Source organism: Eucalyptus grandis, chromosome 2 (assembly GCF_016545825.1).
Source record: "Eucalyptus grandis isolate ANBG69807.140 chromosome 2, ASM1654582v1, whole genome shotgun sequence".
NCBI classification, from domain to species: domain Eukaryota; kingdom Viridiplantae; phylum Streptophyta; class Magnoliopsida; order Myrtales; family Myrtaceae; genus Eucalyptus; species Eucalyptus grandis.
The window spans coordinates 4,163,942-4,185,601 of NC_052613.1; the positions used below are offsets into that span (position 1 = coordinate 4,163,942).

Below are 21,660 nucleotides of genomic sequence, written 5' to 3' on the forward strand. Positions count from 1 at the left end.
TCAGTTTTCAAGCTAATCATACTTTTCCCTCCATGAGTACACCAAATAGAGGATCCAAGAAACTGCATCATCTTTTAAGCTCTTGTGCCTCTAACAACTTATGCATTCATCTATGCAACGGGGAAGGGATCAAAACCCCTCCTACTCTACAACACAGGACATCGAACTATCACTCATTCAATTCTACTATCGCTGTCTTCCAGCTATAACAATTTACAGCTACCATGATGAAAGGTGGTGAAACCGAACCCACCATTCAATAGGGCACAAAAATTCATAACAATGCATCAATCAAAGCAAGCAAGATCGTAGACCAACCTATTGCGGGGTGTGTTGGGGGTCGAAATGTGAACGAGATCGGAAGCACGGGAGGCCAAGTGATCGCACCACGTCGAGCTTCGACCCACCCGGACTCGGCACCACATAGCAACTGCGTCCTCGCCTTCTTCGGTCAGGTGTTTCTGAGAGAAACGAGTTGGCACATAACAGAACGAAAGAGCCCGAAATTCAGCTAGCAAACTTCACCAAGCACACACCCACTTCATAGAATCTGTGTGAAATTCAAGAACCGAAAAACCGCAACACTCCTAGATCAATCGAATTCCAAACGCACCGACAACGCCTATCGGCCCCAATCACGGTTCGCGCGAGACCTAAGAAAAACAGAATTATACGCACGAATCGAAATTGAACAAACACCCGAACGGACGAACAAGAACAGGGAGAAAAGAGAGAGGGATCGGGTGTGCGGAGAGAGAGAGAGAGAGAGAGAGAGGGGGAACAAATCGAGAAGACTGATATAAAAGCATAGATTCGTTTACCATCCGGTGACGAAAAGGAAGTAAAGAGGAGAGAAGAAGAGAGAGAGAGAGAGAGAGAGAGAGAGAGAGAGAGAGAGAGGAGAGAAAAAGAATCGGCGGGCAGATACGTCTTTGCGAGAATCGGCGGGCGGATGTGATGTTGCGAGAATCGACGAAAGAAAAGAGCTTCGCGTGATGGACTGTGGGAACAACGGAGAGGAAAGAGTGTCGAGTCGAGAAAGGTAGGGTTTTGTTTTGGGGTAGGGTAAAATTGGACTTTTAACAAAATTTTGGTAAAATAGACAAGAATGCAAAATTTATTAATCCTCCCATGAGCATGCTTGAGAATCTTTGGAATGCCCAAGCGGTGTCCACCTTTGGGCTTTCCACATTCAAAGGCAAGCATTTGCCAAGTAGCCTTTGAAAGTCGAACCAAACACTCTTAAATTTTTCCCAGGGCCTTTGGGGGCTCAAAGCCCCTTGGGGAAAGCAACAAACACCCCACCAGATGCACTGCGTCATTCCGGCCGTCCTTTGTGACACTGCGACGCGCAAGCCATCCCGATGTCCTTGCCGATCGCATCGCTCACCGTCCTTGTCCCTTGCGATCGAGCTGCACCCGAGCCCCCTCGTGGTTGAGCTTCACTCAAGCATTGCCTCTGGCATCGTCATTCTGCTTCAAGCTTGCTGATATCTCACGAACTCCCACGGGGTCCTTGACATCCCACTCTCTCCTTCTCGGCTTGATCTCGAGGAGACCAACATCGGAACGTTGCGGCACGAGTCCGGCCCACTTCGTTGAGCCTCTGCTTTCTTCGGAAGTTTGTTGGACTTGTTTAAGTCAAGTTCGGTGGGCATCGGCACGGCTGGGTCTAGTCTAGACTAGTTAAACGGGTGGTCGGGTCATAAATGATCGACCCAAATTAATCAATTTAATCCGACCCTTTTGGACCCATACCCGACCCGGCTTATACTCGATCTATATCTTATTCATTTAACAAAACCTAAAAAAAACTTATTTCTTAAATATATATATTTTAAAAATGTTATTGCTAAAATGGTTTTTATACAATTAATGGACAATTTTTATAATTTTAAAATAATTATTTTAAAAAATTAATTTTAATTAAATTTTAAAATTAAAAATTTAATTATTTTTATTTTAAGAAAATAATTTTATTTTTATTTTTTTATTTTTGTTCTTCTTCTTTGGCTAGTTCTGGCCACAATGACAGCCCGGCGGCCATAGGCTAGCCTCGAGCTCGTCGACAGAGACGAGCTCCAGGCTCGCTAGATTAGCGAGGCCTCGCCTCCCTAGATCTAGTGAGCTCGAGCCTCGTTGGACATCGGTGAGGCCTCCGGCCAGATTCGGCGAGCTCGGGAGGCTTGCTAGAAGGCGAGCTCGAGCTCGCCCCTTGCTGGATCTAGAGGCTTGAGCCTTGCCGGCGTTAGCAAGTTCGGAGTCTCACTAGATTAGCGAGGCCTCCGCCTTGCCAAATTTAGCGAGGCTCGAAGCTCGCCTGGCCGGTCCGCCAACCATCGCTGTGCCGACCACGAAGGAAGGAAGAAGAAAAAAAAGGAAAAAAAAAGAAAAAGAAGAAGAAAAAGAAAATTAAAATAAAAAAGTAATATAATTTCGATTTTACTATCTAGTTTACAAGCACTACCTATTGAGAAGTTGACATTCGTATAACTGAAACAGCTAATACATGTGGGTGATAAGAAAACCAGATAATTACACTAGGAAAATAATTTTTGAAGAACTATGAAGTACCCTTTTAGTTGGTCTCTTCTCTGGATGCCTTTCAAATTTGAGCTGATTATAGTCTAGCCAATTCTGAAGACTGTCCCTCTTTTTCACAAGTTTAGCAAATTCGTTGGCATTGTACACTTCCTGGAGTTTAGCAAAACAGAAAAGGTCGTCACTACAGAGAGAAGAAAAGACCTTAGATAAAAAGAGACAACTCTACCCATTAAGGCATGCCCGTGACTTATACAAGATAAATGCTTGATAAAAATGTCAATGAACAACATAGCAGTACTAAAAAAAAAATTAAGAAAAATTATTACTTGGTGACAAAGATAGTGCTCTGGGTGGTTAGTTCGAAAGAAATGGTCGACTGTATCTGGTATTGACTGGCGAGGAACATGAGGCACATTTTGAACCACTACCTGCAAAAGAGTATGGTTTGACAGAAGTCTTTCACATTGCAGGATTGTGGCAAAGATTACTAATCTCTGATCAAGAAATTTGCACGAGTAAAGTTCCATTATATCAAGAACTAGACCAGCTCAGACCTCCAAATCATGCACATCCTCTTACGAAAAACAAAATTAACAAAATACCATTAACGTTTTAGGTACTATTTTCTGAGTGTCAGATTGGTCAAACCCCTCCCAACCTTGACAACTCCATGGCATTCTCATTTACACCTGATCTATCTTCAGTAAGAAGCCCATAGATTGGATGAGATGGAAAGAAATCGAGAGATCATAAGAATATCAAGATATGGTTTGAGCATCCAAACTGTGAAGCAACTTACATGAAGAGAGACAATAAAAAATTACTGTTAGATTCCCCACCATCCGCATTATGGTTACAAGGTGCAAAATCATATCAACATATAGCTGACACACGAACAAATAGCAATCCGTACATCAAATTCTAACATAGACAGACATAATGAAGTTATGTAAGCAGGGTGCTAGCTTAAATATTCTTCAGCAACACAATAGTCATAATTACTGGAACAATAAGCATAAGTGCAATATGCTAGTTTCTTCACAAACAGTTAAAGGTAATTGCAAGTGGCATAAATATTAAAATGACTATTAGCATTGTAAGTAGCAGATGACTGCCAACAAAGTGATTTGCGGGGCTTCGAGTTATTACAGGTGGAAAGTCCGTATTTGCCATACTTCTCATTAATGTAGCAAAGCATGAAAAGGATGAGGTCAATATTGAGAAGATACATGAAATTGCATCTTTTGCTTGCAGCCCGAAGCAAATTATAGGTAAAAACCTTCACAAAGAAAAGGGATAATGACAGAAATAGTCCCTGAACTTTGATCCTATGTCCAATGTGGCTCCTGAATTTTTAATTTGTTCAATATGGTCCTTGAATTTTAGCCCAATGTGCAATGCGGTCCTTGAACTTTCAATTTGTTTAATGTGGCCCTAAACTTTTGACACATGTTTAACCTAGTCCAATATTCAATGTAGTCCATGTACTTTCAATTATTGAAAGGACAATATTGAACATTTTCATATAGTTCACGGACTAAACTGAATATATACCAAAAGTCCAAGAACCATATTAAACAAACTAAAAGTTCAGGGATTACATAGCACATTGGGTTAAAGTTCAGGGACCATATTAAACATTGGGCTAAAGTTCAAGGATTCTTTGTGTCATTTTCCCCAAAGAAAACTCTTAAATTATTGGACCAAAGTTTAGGGACTATTTGTGTCATTTTTTCAAAGAAAACTCTTAAGTTCTTAACTCCCGACAGATGAAAAGGCAATCTAGGTTATACTGCAAAAGGCATGTTCCTTCCTGTGGAAGCTAGCTCGTTTAATAGAGCAGTTAATGGTAGAGACAAGGTCCCACCTTGCTAGATCCAGATTCCCAAGTGCAACATCAAGGATTGATTCTTCTAGTTCATATTATGCATGACCAATCCAATGGTGGATTTTAGGATGTATAGCTTGTTGACAACTCGTGACAGGAAAAATGCCAACAGGAAATTAGAATTCAGTCATCTTCCACATCATGGTTGCTTATGCTAGGTACATAGCATAAACAAATTACATCTCCCAAAATAATAAATCTGCTTAAACCAAGCTTTAACAAATTATACTGCTTAAGATAGGAACTTTAACTGTTTCAAACATGGTGCTCCATGAGTGCCAATTATTGTCACGTAGGGCTAAATCAGTTTGTGCAATGTACATGATAAACTGACTTGTTTAGCATACATAAATGTTAAGGTCTTCTTGCTTGAAGAGATCGTCATCACTTAGAGAATAGTGGAGACCTCATAAAGTCAAGTAATTTGTAGTTGCATGCAAAATAAGGAGCAAACAGTTATATAACGTGCCTAGGTACACCTATGTCAAAACCACTCGCATTTCTTTGTTTGGCAACTTAAGTTGCTCAATAAATCAACATTACAGACTACCAAGTCTGCTCATGCATGAATGAGATGGAAAAGTATTTGGAACTTTTGGGAGAAGATGACTGAAACTAAAGACTTCAAAGAAGACTTTTAGTTATCAATGATGGAATGTGGATTAACTTTGTGTTATGTAATTGTAGTTGAAGTCTTTGGCCCATATCGCAAAAGAAATATCAAATTGTAGAGCATAATGACAAAGGCAGATCAATTACATGGTCTTAAGAATTAAAACTAAATACAATGAAAGGGTGGGTGCACTGAGAGTCAACTCACAGTGAACTGCTCAACACGTCTTCCCTGTGAGGCCAGGAAACGAAGCCTCATTGATGCTACATTGTCATATTCTTTGTAAAGCATGAGACAAGTCCATATGGTGAACAGGTACTCCAATCCTATATGAACAAAGAACCTGAAACAGGTATAATTGAGATGCTTAGAATGTCATACATAAGCAAAGTTCTCACAATGTTAGCCCAATTGCTTACCGTTAAAACACTATAGGAAAAATTAACAAAAGGAACTTCTTTTTAAGTGAAAAAGAGAGAAATAAATTAGGTGATTAGAACAGTTACAACTGTCTAGCTCCTATGAAAGGCGTAACATGGGACAATATTCTGCATGTATGCCCAGTTTTGGGTCTTGAACAGATATCTCTCTGTATGTACAAGAGACATGAATTTACCTCATTGATTGAGGACGGACATTTGATATAGAGAGTTTGTCAATGTCACTCATAACCAAATCTCTCTTCAAAAAGGATAATGTTCCATTTGATACATTGACTGGAATGAGAACGAGAAGCGCAATGATTGTGATCGGCACAAAAATCTTTAAGCTGTCAGAGATGAAAAATATTAGTCACAAATATATTCACGGCGAACGTATCTGAAAGTTGCTGTTCAATGCATGCATGTTATGGCGAAAGAAGATATATCACTTGCCAAAGACTTACGATACCGTTAGAGAAAATGCAGAGAATTAAAAGAACACTGCTACAGCAGAGCAAATAAAAGCATCGAAATGTTCACGAACATATTCATCACTTAATTTATTTCCTTTTTGGATTTAACACCACCCTTACATTTGGACTTTCGAGCACGAATGGTATAGACAACTTCTCAATTAAAAAACCATGCTTCCTCACAGAAATGCCGATGCACATTGAACAGTGCCGTTTTCTCCGTTATGTGTGGACATAACACGCCGATGTGTGTATGCACGTCTCAGACACCATGACCACTTTTAGAAAAGCCAAAATGAATGCAAAATCATTTTGCAGAGAGAGGGAAAATTTCTCAGGTCAATTTCTCAGGTCATTAAAAGATGGAGAAAGAAATTATTCTTGAAAGCGGAGAAAACTCCGTCAAAAGATCAGGAGGTGCACCGTCACGAGCTCAGATTCTAGGCTGAAGAATTAGGGCCACATGCAAGCCACAAGTCCCAAATACCATTATGACAGGAACATAACGGGGGCATCTCAAAACATCAAATCTCATATGAATGCTTCAGATTGGGTGAAACAGAACCAGGTCAAAGATTACGTGATCACAGACATCGTCGAATGTGACAAGAAGCGGAAGCAAGGACGACTTTAAAAATGAAGATGAGCAAGTAGCTCAGGCTCACTCATGACTGCACTCAACAAAGCAAGAGGAAACACGAAAATGTCGGAAAAGATCAAAACTTTTCAAGCCAGTCGAGCGAAAAATGCTTGCTTTAAGCACGCTAATGACAAGACTCGCTCTACTTTTCGCAGAAACCAAACAAGTTCCCAGAAAGAAAACAGGCGTAGCATAACATGCAGATTCCACGACATTTCAGTTTCTTTCAGCGAAGCAGCGCCAAATATCCAAAAAAAAAAAAAAAACAAAACAAAAAAAGCAACCCTCTCCTGGTTTTCTCGTTTCTCTCGCGCTAAAAGAAAGAGTTGGGAGGAGAACAAGAGAGTGAAAATTCCAGAGCATACCCAAGAGTGTAAGTTCTGAGAAAAACGGCAGAGTCGAGCCCCGCGTGGCGAACGATCTCGTCCTCGCTCATCTTCAAGGCCTGAGGCATCCAGTTCAGGAAAGTGAGGTAGGTCCGGGGGTTGAGATTGACGAACTTGCCGACGAAGTGGGCGGAGCTCCGGGGGCTGGTCCTGGCGCGGTCGAGGTACCATTTGGCGAAGTAGACGCGGTCGTTGACGGGCTGGAGGCGGAGCAGGGCGAAGGCCAGCAGGAAGGCGAAGGCGGTCAGGATGTTTATGAGTGCCGAGACGCCTATGTCTTGGAGGGTCGCCATGGAAAGCGCAGAAAGCAGAGACTGTGCGTAGGATGTGTTTGTGGGTATGACACAGAGAGAGAGAGAGGGAGAGAGAGTTTATGCTGCGCGCGAAGGAGGAAGAGAACAGGGGATTGGGTGCAGAGGAAGGAAGCAGAGCAGACACTGCGCAGCACAGCAAGGACAAGGTGGTGAAGAGAGACACAGGAAAGGAAAGAATATTTTGCCGCTTTTACGTATATTTGTCAACTTTTTTTATACTATTATTTTATTTATTTCATTTCCTTTGCTTCCTTCCTTTCTTTCTTTCTTTATTTATTTTTATTTTTTCATTTTGATAAAGTATTTCCTCTCTTTTTTTATACCTACTCCACTGTAACAAATTACCGTGGACGGTGCGACTTGTCAGGCGCCGGTGAAAAGGGTTTGACTTATGGAACCAAAGAAGCGCCGTTTCCGTGATCGATATCTTTCCCCGATACGACACGATTAGCAATATCAATAAATTTAGATTTAGCACCAATGAATCTCGTATTATGAATGAGCAATCCGTTCATTGATATTATTAGATCGTATGGTGCATGAATCGAACCTGCTTAATTCATTGAGACACGATCTACGCATTTAAGTTTCCGTGTAAACGTGTCATTTGTTTTAACTCGTCACAATTAAACACGCTATAATGCGGTTAATACTCGTACTTAAAGATTTTTAATTACATTACCACCCGTGTCAAAAAATAAACAAATGGTAAAATACAAACAGAATTAGGGATTAAAAACAGTACAAAAAATTAACTCATATATTACATCTCATACTAATGCGAAGTGAAATTATTCATTTATTTAGAGATATGTTAAGAGTGTATAATGAGTAACGTGTTTATAATGTGCACGGGTTGTCGAGAGTAGATAGTAGCGCGTTAGATAATTATGTAAGTTGCGTGAGTCATGTAATGTTATGACATTCGTTTTATTGAACATATTATTTTTGGTATCGAAACAAATAGACACATTTATTAAACATGTTGCATGCAAGTTAGACATATTCACGCTTGTTTTGGCACGACAAGTGTAATGTCATGACATTCATTTTATTAAACATGTTGTTTTTTGTATGAAAACAGAGAGACACATTTATTAAACATGTTGCATGCAAGTTAGACACATTCACACTTGTTTTGGCACAACACGATTAACATGAAACAATGCAAATTGCTCGCTCTAGTAATAACTACATCATTGTTTTTGCTCGAGTCGTGTAATGTTATGACATTCGTTTTATTAAACATATTGTTTTTGGTATCGAAATAGATAAGACACATTTATTAAACATGTTGCATGCAAGTTAGACATATTCACACTTGTTTTGGCATAGTACGATTAACATGAGACAACGCAAATTGCTTACTCCAGTAATAATCACATTATCCACATTTTAAATAAAAATCACTCAACGTGAAAAAGAAAAAGAAAAAGAAGAGGGGTTTAATTAATTAGTTAAGTGATAAGACCAATTATCTTGTCACGACTTTTCAATAATGCTAACTACTCCACGTTTGGTGATAAATTAACGATTTTTTTTTGGCTGGAAACTAATCAATTTTATTATTTAATTATCAATCATTATTAAATAGATTTTTATTTTCATTTTCAGTACTTTAAAATTTCAACGCTTAATGTTCAGTAGTTAAATTTTTACCACTTATTTTTCAATTTCGTCAAACGAGCTCCGAATAAGAATCCTGTATTTCAATTTTACTCATCCTTTGGGCTTAAATGCCCTGTCGAAATTACCTATCTATATAGAATGAAGTTCTTGATGTTTTATAAAAACAAATTTGATCGCAAACGAATATGCAAAGAGCGTGTACGGTAACTTTATAAAAGCACAGGAAAAAGGGAAAAATACTGAATGGGGTTAAACTTGCTTAATAATCTTACTATTATTGATTAAAAGTTTTTAAGTCTAAAAAATTTACCGGATGTGGTAAGTATTTATTCAATTAGAAAAGGCAATCGATGGTAATTAAGATCTTTTGAGTTTTACTGCCAAAATCTACAAGTAATGGTTCGGTATCCTTATTTGATAAGTTACTACAATTATTTAATGAGCAATTTTCAATTATTATTATCACCAAAATTATCGGTCTACTGGTAAAGAGTCATATGTTTTCTATGAGACCTGCGTTCGTTCATGCCGAGCTCCTCATTTTCTCATTTACTTATCAATTTCAATTACCATTAATGAATTTTAGTTTATACTTTTAACATTAAAGATTGTCTAAGCTTAAAATCGAATTCTTAAATTTTGAGCACTCCTTTTTTAGTTGCAAAGAAAAATAATTCGATTCTGTCAAGAATAAGACCGGTTAAACTTACTTAAGATGAGTTAGTCACAAAGATATGACCACAAAAATATATGAAAAGCCTAAAAACTCGGACCATTCCAACCTGAACTAGTCCGAAATTCATAGGTCCGAAAATGGTCGATCCATACTTCGGGCGGGTTTTTCACATGTACGTTTGGCCCTGGCAAAAATTTCGGGTTCCAAATGGCCTGGCCCAGACCGAAATATTTAATGATCAGTTGGTCATAGCTATTCTTAGTATTTATAATACTATGGACACGACGAAAGTCAGAAATACTGATTGATTAATCTACTGAGAAAATATGTCGAAAAAAAACGGGATGTTTAGGTCGGAAACCGCGGGCTTCTTCCTTCAAAACGAAATGAGTCTCTCTCAGACGTATCTCTTTCGGGCCAAATCAAATTCTAGGCGGAAACAAAAGACGAGGAAGAACATTCTTTTTTTTTGGGTGTTCCTTCTTGTCCTCAACATAGCTATCTTCCAGCATTGAACTCTCAACTAATTTATACGGTTCACAACAACAGGAGGTATCTCTAACTTTCTCCATTGACATACACCAAATGGACGAGGACATTAAATGCACCTCTCTGTACAAATAGCCTGCGTTCAAGATCCCAAAAAAATGTTAAAAAAAGAAGGAAATGCCCGTATGGATTCAGCAAATTTGTAATTGGGTTCCCATGAGTGAATTGACGAAGGCCACTTGCTGCATCTTAGGAAGTATGACCTGAGATTGATATCTTGCTTTGCACTTGTTGCAGTGTCGTCGTGTTACTATTCAGAACTTATTGCTCGCATTCGTTCCACTGAATAAAAAATCAATTGTGTTTTTGACTTAGTTTATGTTGCAGGATATCTGGCCATTCATAGGAATTATATGAGGACCATCAACTGAAAACCCCATCATCCTATGAAACAAAGTGTTCTCAAACATTAGCAGTCCTAAGTTTCGGTAGACCATCTAATGTCACACAATAATAGCTAAACAATACAAAACCGCAATTGTCTCCTGCATCTTTCCCCTTCTGTTTTTTACTTTGTATTATGATCTCCCAATAGCCGGAGACCAAGAAGAAATTGCTTCCATGCCAAATGCAAATCAAACTGCTAGGTCAATCTACTTCTAGTAGCAATATGAATCGAACATTGAAGGAACACGATGCACATAGAGGCAGAGCGAGCAGGAGAAAGAGAGAGTTGAAAAAGCACAAAAATGGGAAGAATCAGAGTTCAACCATAAGCATTGAGCTGCCGCACATCAAAATACTGAAAAGACACAGCAAAGAGATTTCACAAGAAAAACTTGATCCGAATTATGTGGTTCAAGTACATCCACAGTGAATTATTATGTCGTTTCACTTTGAAACCAGTTAGAGGAACTTCCTGTATGGCCTTCCATTATCCTCATCCTGCATATGCTGTTAAACACCATCCAAAGTAGATATGTCAGTAACACACCTCATATGCTTTCAGCACCAGTTTGAAAATACCATCCAGAAGAATCCATTATTAATCAAAGGAAAGCCAACACACATGTTTTTATGCTTGAAGATTGAAAATCAAGATGTCAATCATATCCACTCTGCCAGTGAGCACGAGTCACATGTTGAAGATACAGACATCTCAGAATAGAGTGATTAGAATTCTTAATGCTCCCACCAGATAAGAAATTTGCCAAAGGTCAAACAACCTGCCCTATATGAACTAGACTCCAATAAGCCCAGACCCAATGCGAAAAGATCAAAAGACCACTATTTCTTTCTCAAGATAGAAAAGCAATTAGGTTTGGCCCATCATTGTAGTTGAGAACCTGAGGATGTGAACTTCCACAAGGTTAACGTGATAAAGCAAATTCCAGTGAGCCTGTTAATCTTGGCTTTGACTATATAATTTCCAGAGCAAAGCCACAATGCAAGTTAAGGATGTAAAGGCTCTTGCACTTTGCCAATTGATTCTGTTTCAACAGAAATGGCAAATGGGCTGTGGTGTGCATCATGTACTCTTGGATATCTAATCTGCCTTTAACCCCTTTCACCATCCTTTTAACACGCTTCACTGAGTGAACTCAACATAATCAACAGACCCATTCATCTCGTTTCTCCAAGGAGACATTCCTCCAGCCCTGCCCTTTACAAACTGTGCTCAACGCTGTGTTTCCCCCGACCAGAAGTTCAGATTATTTAAACTAGAGCCAATCGATAAAACTATTGTCATCAGCAAAAGCAGCACAAAAATAAACAAAATTGTCTCGATTTGGATGGGCCACTAAATTCTTCTAACCATTGAGCTTTCCAAGCTCATTCAATCAATCAATCCTTTTCAAAGTTAACAACCCGTGCCTTTACACATATCAAAAGATGGCCTTTTTAGCCTCCCTTGTCTTCCCTCTAACCAAAACTAGATTACCGTTCATGAATCCCGCAAATTGCTCTCTTCCCGGAATGTCCATTTCCTACACTAGAATAAAATTTCAATGCCCTCCACCGCAGGATGAATAAAGAATCGCTTCCCTTAATTAAAGAGCACACAGAGTTGAAAACCCATAGAATCCATTATCAAGCGTTCAGCTCACTTCTCATCCCTCGGCGCAACCCAAAGCCAACAACAATTAGAACACTGAGCCGACTCCCATAGGAAGCGGCGGTGATCGATTCAGTGGCAATCAAAACTAGGGCAAATGCGGAATCCGAAAGGCCAGATCAATCAGAATCGATCGATCGATACAGCGAGGAAGAGAGGAGGAGTACGTACGAATTCGCGGACGATGCCCTTGTAGACGAGGAGGGGGATGGCGACGCCGAAGATGCCGACGAGGGCGAAGTTCCGGCGAGTCCACCGGAAGTTGTGCTCCAGGGTCTCCCGCGCCGAGCCCCAATCTTCTATGAACTTGTTCTTGTGCGCTTCCATTCCTCCCCCCATCTTCGCTCCCTCTTTCTCTCTCTCTCTCTCAGACTCTTCTCTGGTAGCTGCGTCCTCCCTCTTACCCAGGCTACAATTTTATTTCGAGTATTTTGGGGTATCCCTGTTTTTCGTTTAATTTTATATTGCTTTTATGAGTTTTGTTTCGCCCTTATTATTACGTAAGAATGCGCCTCTTTGATTTGATTCTTAACAAATCAACTAGAAAGAAATAATATATAATTGTTAATATCTAGTCGGCTTAAAATTCTTCATTACTTTAAAGAAACAAAATAATTTATAGTTCGGCGAAAACGGCAAAAAGACTATTTTGGGACTTAAGTTTATGAAAGGTATTTGCTCTTTATCTCTCTCTATCTTCTTTTTTTTTTTTTTTAATAAACAAGGCCTGAAAATTACATCATTACTCTCTTAATAAAACATGATTCAACCTGATCCCCTAACAACAGAAGAAACAAACCTATTGGTGGCTTATCTAATACATAATTATCATCCGCACTGTTGAGTTTAATAACCCAATTTGCTAATTAATCTGCACTTCCATTACCTTCTCTAAAATTATGGAGAATCTTGATCTTTGAAAATACTTGAGCACGCTAACAATTTGAGAAATGAGTGTGTCACCAAAATAAAGCGATGAAGTTGATTATGAGAAATAGCTACTTGTGAAGCCACTTCCATAATAAATCCTGTTAATACCCAAAGAAATTGCCAATTTGAGGTTTAAGAAAAAGCCCCACAGTTTAGTTTTGAGTGAAAAACACATTCTTACTATTTGTATGAATCCAAAAAGCCAATTGCCTGAGTCATCACGAATAAGTCCACCTATTGAACCTAGAGCTAGGTTGCCTTTGAAGGCCCCGTCGGAATTCAGTTTGACCATGGTCCAGCCCACAAACTTATCTCTGTTCTCCCTTTTGGCAAACAATCTATTTTCTATTAATCAAGCAGATAGGATATCGTTGACATATCCTAAGATCAAATTCATAGGTATACCTGGAAAGGAGAAGTATGTCTAAAACAAATTTTGATTCCTCCAATTCTATTGAAGCCAACAAGTTACACCAAATGTTCGTGGCCAATCATATTTTCTATAATTGCTATTGCAACAGATTGCTAACAACCACTTATGCAAATGAAAAGTAAAGAAATGACCCCTTAAATCTGTAGGCAAAATTTTCTGCCAAACACCCTTTGCATACTTACAGTCCCGAAGTACGTGTAAGGTGGTCTCAGAAAAAGATCGTGGACAAGAAGCGCAATAGGGATCCGCTATGATTTTACGATGGAATCTTTCGTGATTAGTAAGTAGATGTTAGTATGAAACCAGTCATAGAAAACTTTTGATCCTCTGCGGTCCATCCCATTTCCATACTAAATCCAGAGCTTATTCGTAGGTAAATATTGTTCTGTTGAGATTAAATCAGAGGCTTCCTTTACAGAGAAACTCCCACTGCTATTTCTAGCCCAAAGCAATAAATCATTATCATCAAAGTATGGACTGAAGTCTCAGCAAAAATTAACTGAGGCAAGATAACCACTAGACTGGTATTTGAAACTTAACTTCTTTTTCTTTTTGCATTCAAAATTTATAAATGGACAAGGAGACAATGGCGACGTCAACGATGCCGCTACTACTGTTACTTCATCATCTTCCTTTGTGAGCCCATCTTTTACAATCTCATGGGACCGTCGTGTCGTCACAATAATTTCACGCCTTCTTCCCTAATTTTCAACAATTGTTTATCCGAAACTCGTTCTATTTCAAAAGTAAGATATGTATAGAGCTGCTAAATCACATATACCAAAAAGATCAAACCAAGATCAAAAGAAGGAGCTAGGCTTGGAATGGTAGCGATATAGAAAAAAAAAACGGATGGATTACAAAGAGAATACTTGCATTTTAGGGGTTTGATAAGTCATAGAATATGGAACTTCTTCGGAAAAAGGCACTAGTTGGGGAATAAATCATTTCCTTTGATCCGATATTTGAAACAAATTTCAAGACCTATGAAAGATTTTGGATCGTTTGTGCAACAAAACTCGAATTGCTAAGTTGTCATTGTACTCACAAGTTAACGACTAAGTTTGCATGCATTTGGCAATTGTTAGGAGTTCATCGATACGAACTTAGGCCATACAAGGCAGCACTTTGATAGATGACATTTGCTTTGGGACAATTTTTGGAGTTCACTCCCTTTCATAGAGTGCACGAAAAGGAGGATTGATATCAGCCCGATGAGCTTTTCAATGTGATAAGCTAGTAATTCACGGATCAAAAGGTCGCATCGATGAATATGGACGCTTTTACCAAGGATGGCTTACAACCACTAGGCTAACATTTGGATTTTGAATAACATTCGGTAAGCGAACATCTGTTTATACCATTCGAGTAAAAAGGGAAAAAGAAGCGAACACCAATGCTCATAACATATGACAGATGTAGCGTACCATGGATAGACAAGGAAAGAAGAGCATAATGCTCCCAAAAGGTCCCCATCCTCATGGCATTGTGACAGTTTTACAAGAGAATATGATGCCGATATGCCCGCTGTTTGAACATATATACCGAGGCCTCATTTTTTTTTGTTCTTTTGACCCCTCGATAGCTTCGCACCGGCTGGGGTCTCTCTCTCTTTCTCCAACCATCTTCTTTCTTATAGTCCACTTCAAAATTCTATAGTGCTCTCGCACTCCTCACTTCCCGCGTTTCTTTTTTCTCTCTGCTTGACCATTGCCCCCATCAAAATCAGTTCCACAGGACATTAGCTGATACTCAATGGGAGAGGAAACAGAAGCCTCAGCGAATGGTCCTGGTGAAGTCACGATGGATAATGATGTAGCAGTGATGCCGGATGTTCACAACACCGGAATGAAGATCGAGAGGGCGAGAGAAGTTTATGCGGAGCATCTGAGCATCGAAGAGAAGCCATCCAAAGTGGAGGTCTACTCTTGGTACTTGTATGGGCTTTGCTCATACTTCATCCAGACGGTCCTTGTGCCGATAGTTTTCCCTCTCCTCATCAGCCAAATTTTTAAAAGAGTACCTCCGCCCACTCAAGGATGGTACAGGAGTTTCAGGGGATTGGCTTGTGACAAAAACGAGATGACACTGTAAGTCTTTGCGCACTCTCTTGCAACTTCTTTCTGAAGAGAGAGCTCATGGGAACACAGACCAATTTACTTGGTAGAAAAAGATAATTCTAACCAACTTTCACTCACAATAGTTTTTCAAGTTCATGGCATTTCCAAATCATCCATAACAGCTAAAAACTAAAAACCTAATGCCATATGATTTCTTAACAAGTGGAACATATATATTTTGGACAGCTTATTGATGGAAACATAGTGTGCGTGCACTTATGGGTCGGTGTCATATGTTCCAGTTGTGTCGTACAAGATCGAATGGTATAGACTCCATATCATGGTTAACTCTATGTTACAAAGCTCAACCTATTAGGAAAGCAAGTTCGCTGCATGCATCAAACGTACTCTTTTACACTTTTATGCTGAGCTTAGGCCTATGAAGAAACTCAAGATCAAAATGGAACAATGATGGATAAGGAACTAGGAGCACCGGAGAAATAACGATGACCCAAATAGAATACCAGGTTACATGAAGTTGGAAATACTTGTCTCCTGCTCCATTATCATATGCTTCCACAGGCGAGGAATTAATGAATACCTGACCTTATATCAACACATTGTACATACATAACTTATAATTGTATGATCTCGAGAACAGGTATCAAAGCATAACTTACCAGTCAATTAACGTCGGCCAATGGATATTCTCATCCCTAGAGTGGGTATCAGCTTCTTGGGTCATAGGCCTAATCCTGGCAGCTCCATTCCTTGGATTCGCTTCTTTCTACCTCGACCACAGCCGCAGCCAACAGATCATCGCAGGAGCTGCGACAGTCATTGGCGTCGTGTTCTGCCTACCTGCCGGATCCTTCCGCTTAACATGGATCTTCCCTCCTTATATCGCGGCCATCGTTGCCGCCCACACCATTGCCACCGCCGCACACACGCGCCACCTTGGCCTCATGATCCGCGGCTTCACTGGCCCTACCCTCAACAGAGACCAGTTCCACCTTCGGAGGGCAGCATCCACCTGGCTCTCGCTCATCGCCACTGCCGTTGGCTCCTTAGGCTGCGCCGCCTTCTCCTCCTTCACCTCCCACATGGTCAACGAGAAATTCGTCGGTCTGTGGGTCGTCTCCATCTTCAGCGGCATCATGTGGCTTGTCGGAATACTCCACGTCGGCATCGCACAAAGATCCGGACTGCCCTCAACCAGCACACCAATATCCCACTTTTTCTCCACTTTGGCATTTCCACAAGCAGTCGGGGGGCTCGTCAGCGTTTTCTTGGGATCTTTCACAGCGATGTGCATTTTCACCGGGGGTGTCCTCTTTGTGATGGGCCAACTATGCCTAAAGCCCGTTGCTTTCCTCTACCTCCTGCTCACCTACTTCTTGTTCCCCATAGTCTCTCTCCCCCTGATGCACCCGCTCCAACACGTGCTCCGAACAAGCGCAGTGAAGATGAAAATCCTGGGCTTCGCTCTCTCGATGCTCACATCAGGAATGGGGTTCTACTTCAGGGAGAAGACATGGGCGAAGGAGCACGTACTCCTGTTCGCGGCGATACAGGGCACGTCGGCGGGGACCCTGCACGCGTTCGGCCGAGTCCTGATCCTGGACTCCGCGCCGCGCGGGAAGGAAGGGGCTTTCGCGGCGTGGCACTCGTGGGTCGGCGGCATCGGCGCTTGCGCCGGCTTCGCCGCGGCGTCCGCCGTTCCCGGGAAGATAGGCACCTCCTTCGGGGTGGCGTTCCTGGGCGCGGCCCTCGGAGCGATCGTGCTGGTCTACGGGAACGTGAGCGACTACGGGGGAGCTTTGAGAGCAGGGCACGTGAAGGGGGACGGTGCAGGGAGGGGACTGCCCGAGCACGCGTTCGACGATGAAGTGATCGTGAAGGAGCAGTCCGCGGCTCCATAGAGAGAGAGAGAGGATGAGAAAGAGAGGAAATGAACAGAGTGGGAAATGCAGAGGTTTGCCTTTGTGTTTTCATTGGATTTTTCAGCTGATGTAATAAATAAAAGCAGATTCTTTCTTTTATTTCCTTTTAAGCTTCTTTCGGCCACGCGATTGTTTCTTCTACCTCGTAGGTAAATTCGTACTACTACGCATATCACACAAGTTTGTTCTCGCATATAATGCCATGCTAATTATTTTATTTTGTGATAATAACATAAATGATCCATAATCTTTAACATAATACACAATGTGATCCTTCAATTTTTAATTTACTTAATATGTTCTTAAAATTTTAACTCAACATATAATGTTTTCCTTAAATTTTTAATTTGTTTAACGTGATCCTTAAAATTTAGATAAATGTTCAAACTAATCCTTAAACTATATAAAAAAATCCAATGTTATTTTTTAAGGATAATATTGAACATTTTCATATAATCTAAAGACATAAACTATATTTAAAAAGTAAAAGTTCAAGGATTATATTGCAAATTGACTTAAAATTCATGGATTATATTGAACAAATGAAAAATTAATGAATCATATTGCACTTATGGCCAAAGTTTAAGGATCATTTATGATATTTTTCTTTTACTTTTCCCTCCACACTAAACTATTCCTTTCCCTTTCTTTTAATGTTTATTAATTGTTTTTTTTAATAGGAAGTCCTAAGTAGGGGACAGTTGCACAAAACTAAAAATACAAAGAAAAAATATGGAGATTGCAGTAGGAGAATTTTATTTTTAGCATAGCCAAAAATAAAATAAAATGAAATGAAATGAAATGACGAAATGAGCATCGCTTGTACGTGGATTACCTAAACCCGCCAAACAAACACTCCCCGTTCTTCTTCTCAAGCCCCCAAAGCCAAAACCGCACTCGTCTCCCCCTGTCGAGGTTTTAGAGCAAGCACTAAAAGCAGCATCACAGCAGCGGAGATCTTCTCTCGATTCGCGCACGCTCTCACCACCGGTCGCCGAACGATGCAGCGATGGTGCACGAAGCTCCGGCCGCTGGCGCTTCAATCGCTCCGCTGCTCTCCGGCCCCGAGCTCTCGCCGTCTCCTCCACGCCGCCGCGCTCGTCCGGCCGCCCGCCGCAACCTCCGCGCTGTACCGAGCGCCGAGCTTCTGTAATGCGCCTCTTCCGAACGCTTCTCTGCCCGCGCGCTACTCGCCTCTCGGCTTTCGCTCGCTTCCTCCCCATAACTTCTCCGTAAGTTTCGATGCGGTCTCTTTTCGGACTCCTCCTCTCGTGCATTTTCCGTCGTTTTTCCTCGTTTCCGTTTTGGCTGGGGAGCAAATGGTTGCGGGGAGAGGAAAGAAGCGAGCTTCTCGTCGATCGGATGTAGGTCGGGGTTAGTCGTGGGGTAGGGATTGTGGATGTTTGAGTGGGATTCTTTGAAATGAAAGGGACTCTTCTTGTTTGTGTTGATGTTGGCGTGTGGTTAGTAGGCTCAAGTGCGGCACGTGTCGTCTCGAGACCGCAGGAAGAAGAGGAAGCGGATGACGCCTATGGTTTCCAAAGTGAAGAAGATCAAGATGAAATTCTATTCGTATGGTTTTGCCCCCCTCTCTGTTGATGATTACCTGATTATTTAGTGATTGGAGCAGTTTGCATTATGAGATGGTGTAACTGGACTGTCCGTGTGTCGTCTCTCAGATCGTACAAGTCGAGGTTCAGACCAATGAACGATGGAAATATCAGACGGTGGAAGGAAGGCAAACGCCATAATGCGCATCTCAAGGTTGGTCCTTTCTTTCCTGTCAGCTTTTAGCTGAAGATTTATTATAACAAACTGTAGTGCCGGAAGTTTCAGTCAGTTGATGACGCAGCTGGTTTAGCTTTTTTGTGGTAGGATCTGTGTGCGTGTGCGTCGAAAGATGTGGTAGGAGACGTTCTCCCTTAGATGTTCATTTTTATGCGAGTGGCGCACTACAGATGCACTTGGTTTTGCCATTAGAACATCTCTCATTCATCTTTTGGAAAATGTTGACGGTTGCTATCTCATTAAAATCTCAAAAACTAAGGGGCGCTATTATCCCAATGGATTGCAATCATTATCCCCGGCCAAATAGGGTTTGGGATAGAATACAGTGCTTGTGTGGAGCAAAGTAGTTTTTGGGTGTCTGTAGGTTAGCTTTGTGGGTAGGACTTAGAGGAGTTGTGGTATCTGTCCTCAGGTTGGAGGAACTGGAATGAAGTGAGCCAATGCTGAAGCATGATGAACATTTCAGCATAACACAAGATATTTTCTAGTTATAGTGGGAGATAAGAATCTGAAGATATGGAGATGGTCCTTGTCCCACTATGTGCTGCATTTGGAACATTATGTCATGGAAATTACTTCCTCTTAACAGTAATTGGACTTCTGTTCAAAAAAAAAAAAAAAAAAAAAAAAAACAGTAATTGGACTTTACTATGTTGATTCTCTGAGTATCTTATGTTGGCAGCTTTTGCCATCTTGGCATTCTTGCGAATGCATTCTTTTAGAGGTGAAGTTTGCTTGGAACATAAGGGATGCAGTGGTCTATTGCAAGGGGCATTTGATTGCTGAACTACTTTTCTTCCAGGGAGCTAGTTTCTTAGCCTTCCTTACATTCTTTGAAAACTTTACGCAAGGTGTTGATCCCGCATGAAAAAGTATAGGTCACCCTATTACAAAGGCTCAGTCAATGAGGATTACGTTTTCTGGTCAAGCAATGGTTATTGCTTTTTTACCTGCTGTTGCCGGATTGCTGGATGAGTCACGGGTTGTAATAATTTATTTTTCTGTCATTGGGCTTCACTGAGTGGCTCGTGATGTGATATACTTCAGTGTCACTGCTACAAGTTTATTATCAGGAAAATGTCAGGCTTTGCTGGATTTTCATATGTTAAATGAAGTTTCCACTTGCCACAATCAATGATAGGATCAACTTGGTCACTGTTCCGTTTTCTCTCCCTGCCCTGAGTAGGTAGGGGTATTCTGGGAACTTTAAACTCTCTGTATACATTTAGGTCGAAATCTTTCTGTTAGGTGAACGCAGTATGTTCTAAAGACCTTGATGACATAGAGATGCAGTTCTTTTTGTACAAAACGGTAGTAGAGTGCTTCTCCTAGGGGCATTCGATCATGACCTTGTGAAAAAGAAAATGCCATTGTTGGCTTCGCAACAGCCCTTTGGTTGCATTTATTCATGGAAATTGATGATAAGCAAGTCTGGTGAGTGATACCTGTATGCGATTGAATGCGATTAGACAGATATAACACTTCTTGAGCTTTCTTATATCGATAGAGTAGTTTGGTTGTATCTTATGCCTCTCCACCTGTACACGTTCCATTCTTGTTGAAATGCTCAATGCTTGGGATAAAGGTTAATAGGCTAATGAGACTTTATGGCCTCATGCAGTCAAAGAAGTCAAAGAGGAGGCTGCGAAAACCAGCTACTGTGCCGTTGGCGTATGCCAAGGTGATGAAGAAGCTCAGCTTCTGCAGTTAATCACTGCAGTCCATTGGACGACCGCTGTTAAGGCTCTGGCAACGGGTGGAAATCGTTAACACCAACCTTTATTTTTTCTTGGGGAAAATTCCTGTTCCTTTTTTCTGAGTTTAGTCAGCTGAGCTTTTTTGTTGGACAGCTCAACCAAATAGCAACATTTGATTTTTGTTTTCCCTTCTTTTGCTGGATAAGCAACCATTGGATAATTGATAAGCAAATTATTGATGATGACTCTACCTTTGTTTAATTCTGGTTTGCTTTTCGATACTAATCCTCTGTTTGGGAGGGACAGGACGAGGAAAGCGGAGAGAAACTTTCAACTTTCCCTCCTCGTTGTACTTCTCAAGAATCTCAGGTACTCCACATTGACCCCTAATCTTCCTTCACATACCCTCTTTCCCAAACAAAGCATTAATGCGGCTTGCCTTGCTACATCTTATGAGGATGATGAAATTTTAGGCTTAGGGGTCTTTGGGGGACATGATATTCTTGGGGAAAATCCGAGGCAACCTAGGCCGGATGATTTTATGTCATTATCAGGAATTGTGAGACGCACTTTAATTTTAAGCATGATTGCCTCGGAATAAGGTGAACTTTGGGTTGTT

At 40.8% G+C, this 21,660-nt stretch overlaps 3 protein-coding genes across 3 annotated transcripts; 1 reads left to right on the forward strand and 2 right to left on the reverse strand.

Moving 5' to 3' along the window:
• Positions 1 to 2,449: 2,449 nt before the first annotated feature.
• LOC120290272 (CSC1-like protein At1g32090) lies at positions 2,450 to 7,434 on the reverse strand. Its single transcript, XM_039306138.1, has 6 exons — positions 6,946 to 7,434; positions 5,662 to 5,814; positions 5,253 to 5,388; positions 2,871 to 2,972; positions 2,575 to 2,694; positions 2,450 to 2,467 (listed from the first exon to the last, which is right to left on the reverse strand). Exons 1-6 carry the CDS (start codon positions 7,257 to 7,259, stop codon positions 2,450 to 2,452), a joined length of 843 nt encoding a protein of 280 aa, XP_039162072.1. The 5' UTR covers positions 7,260 to 7,434.
• A 3,354-nt stretch (positions 7,435 to 10,788) lies between these two features.
• LOC120290205 lies at positions 10,789 to 12,599 on the reverse strand. Its single transcript, XM_039305990.1, has 2 exons — positions 12,362 to 12,599; positions 10,789 to 11,028 (listed from the first exon to the last, which is right to left on the reverse strand). The coding sequence occupies exons 1-2, from the start codon at positions 12,527 to 12,529 to the stop codon at positions 10,981 to 10,983; spliced, it is 216 nt and encodes a 71-aa protein (XP_039161924.1). The 5' UTR covers positions 12,530 to 12,599; the 3' UTR covers positions 10,789 to 10,980.
• A 5,844-nt stretch (positions 12,600 to 18,443) lies between these two features.
• LOC104442377 (hypothetical protein) lies at positions 18,444 to 21,302 on the forward strand. Its single transcript, XM_010055797.3, has 4 exons — positions 18,444 to 18,788; positions 19,028 to 19,128; positions 19,236 to 19,320; positions 20,966 to 21,302. Exons 1-4 carry the CDS (start codon positions 18,558 to 18,560, stop codon positions 21,053 to 21,055), a joined length of 507 nt encoding a protein of 168 aa, XP_010054099.2. The 5' UTR covers positions 18,444 to 18,557; the 3' UTR covers positions 21,056 to 21,302.
• Positions 21,303 to 21,660: the final 358 nt, after the last annotated feature.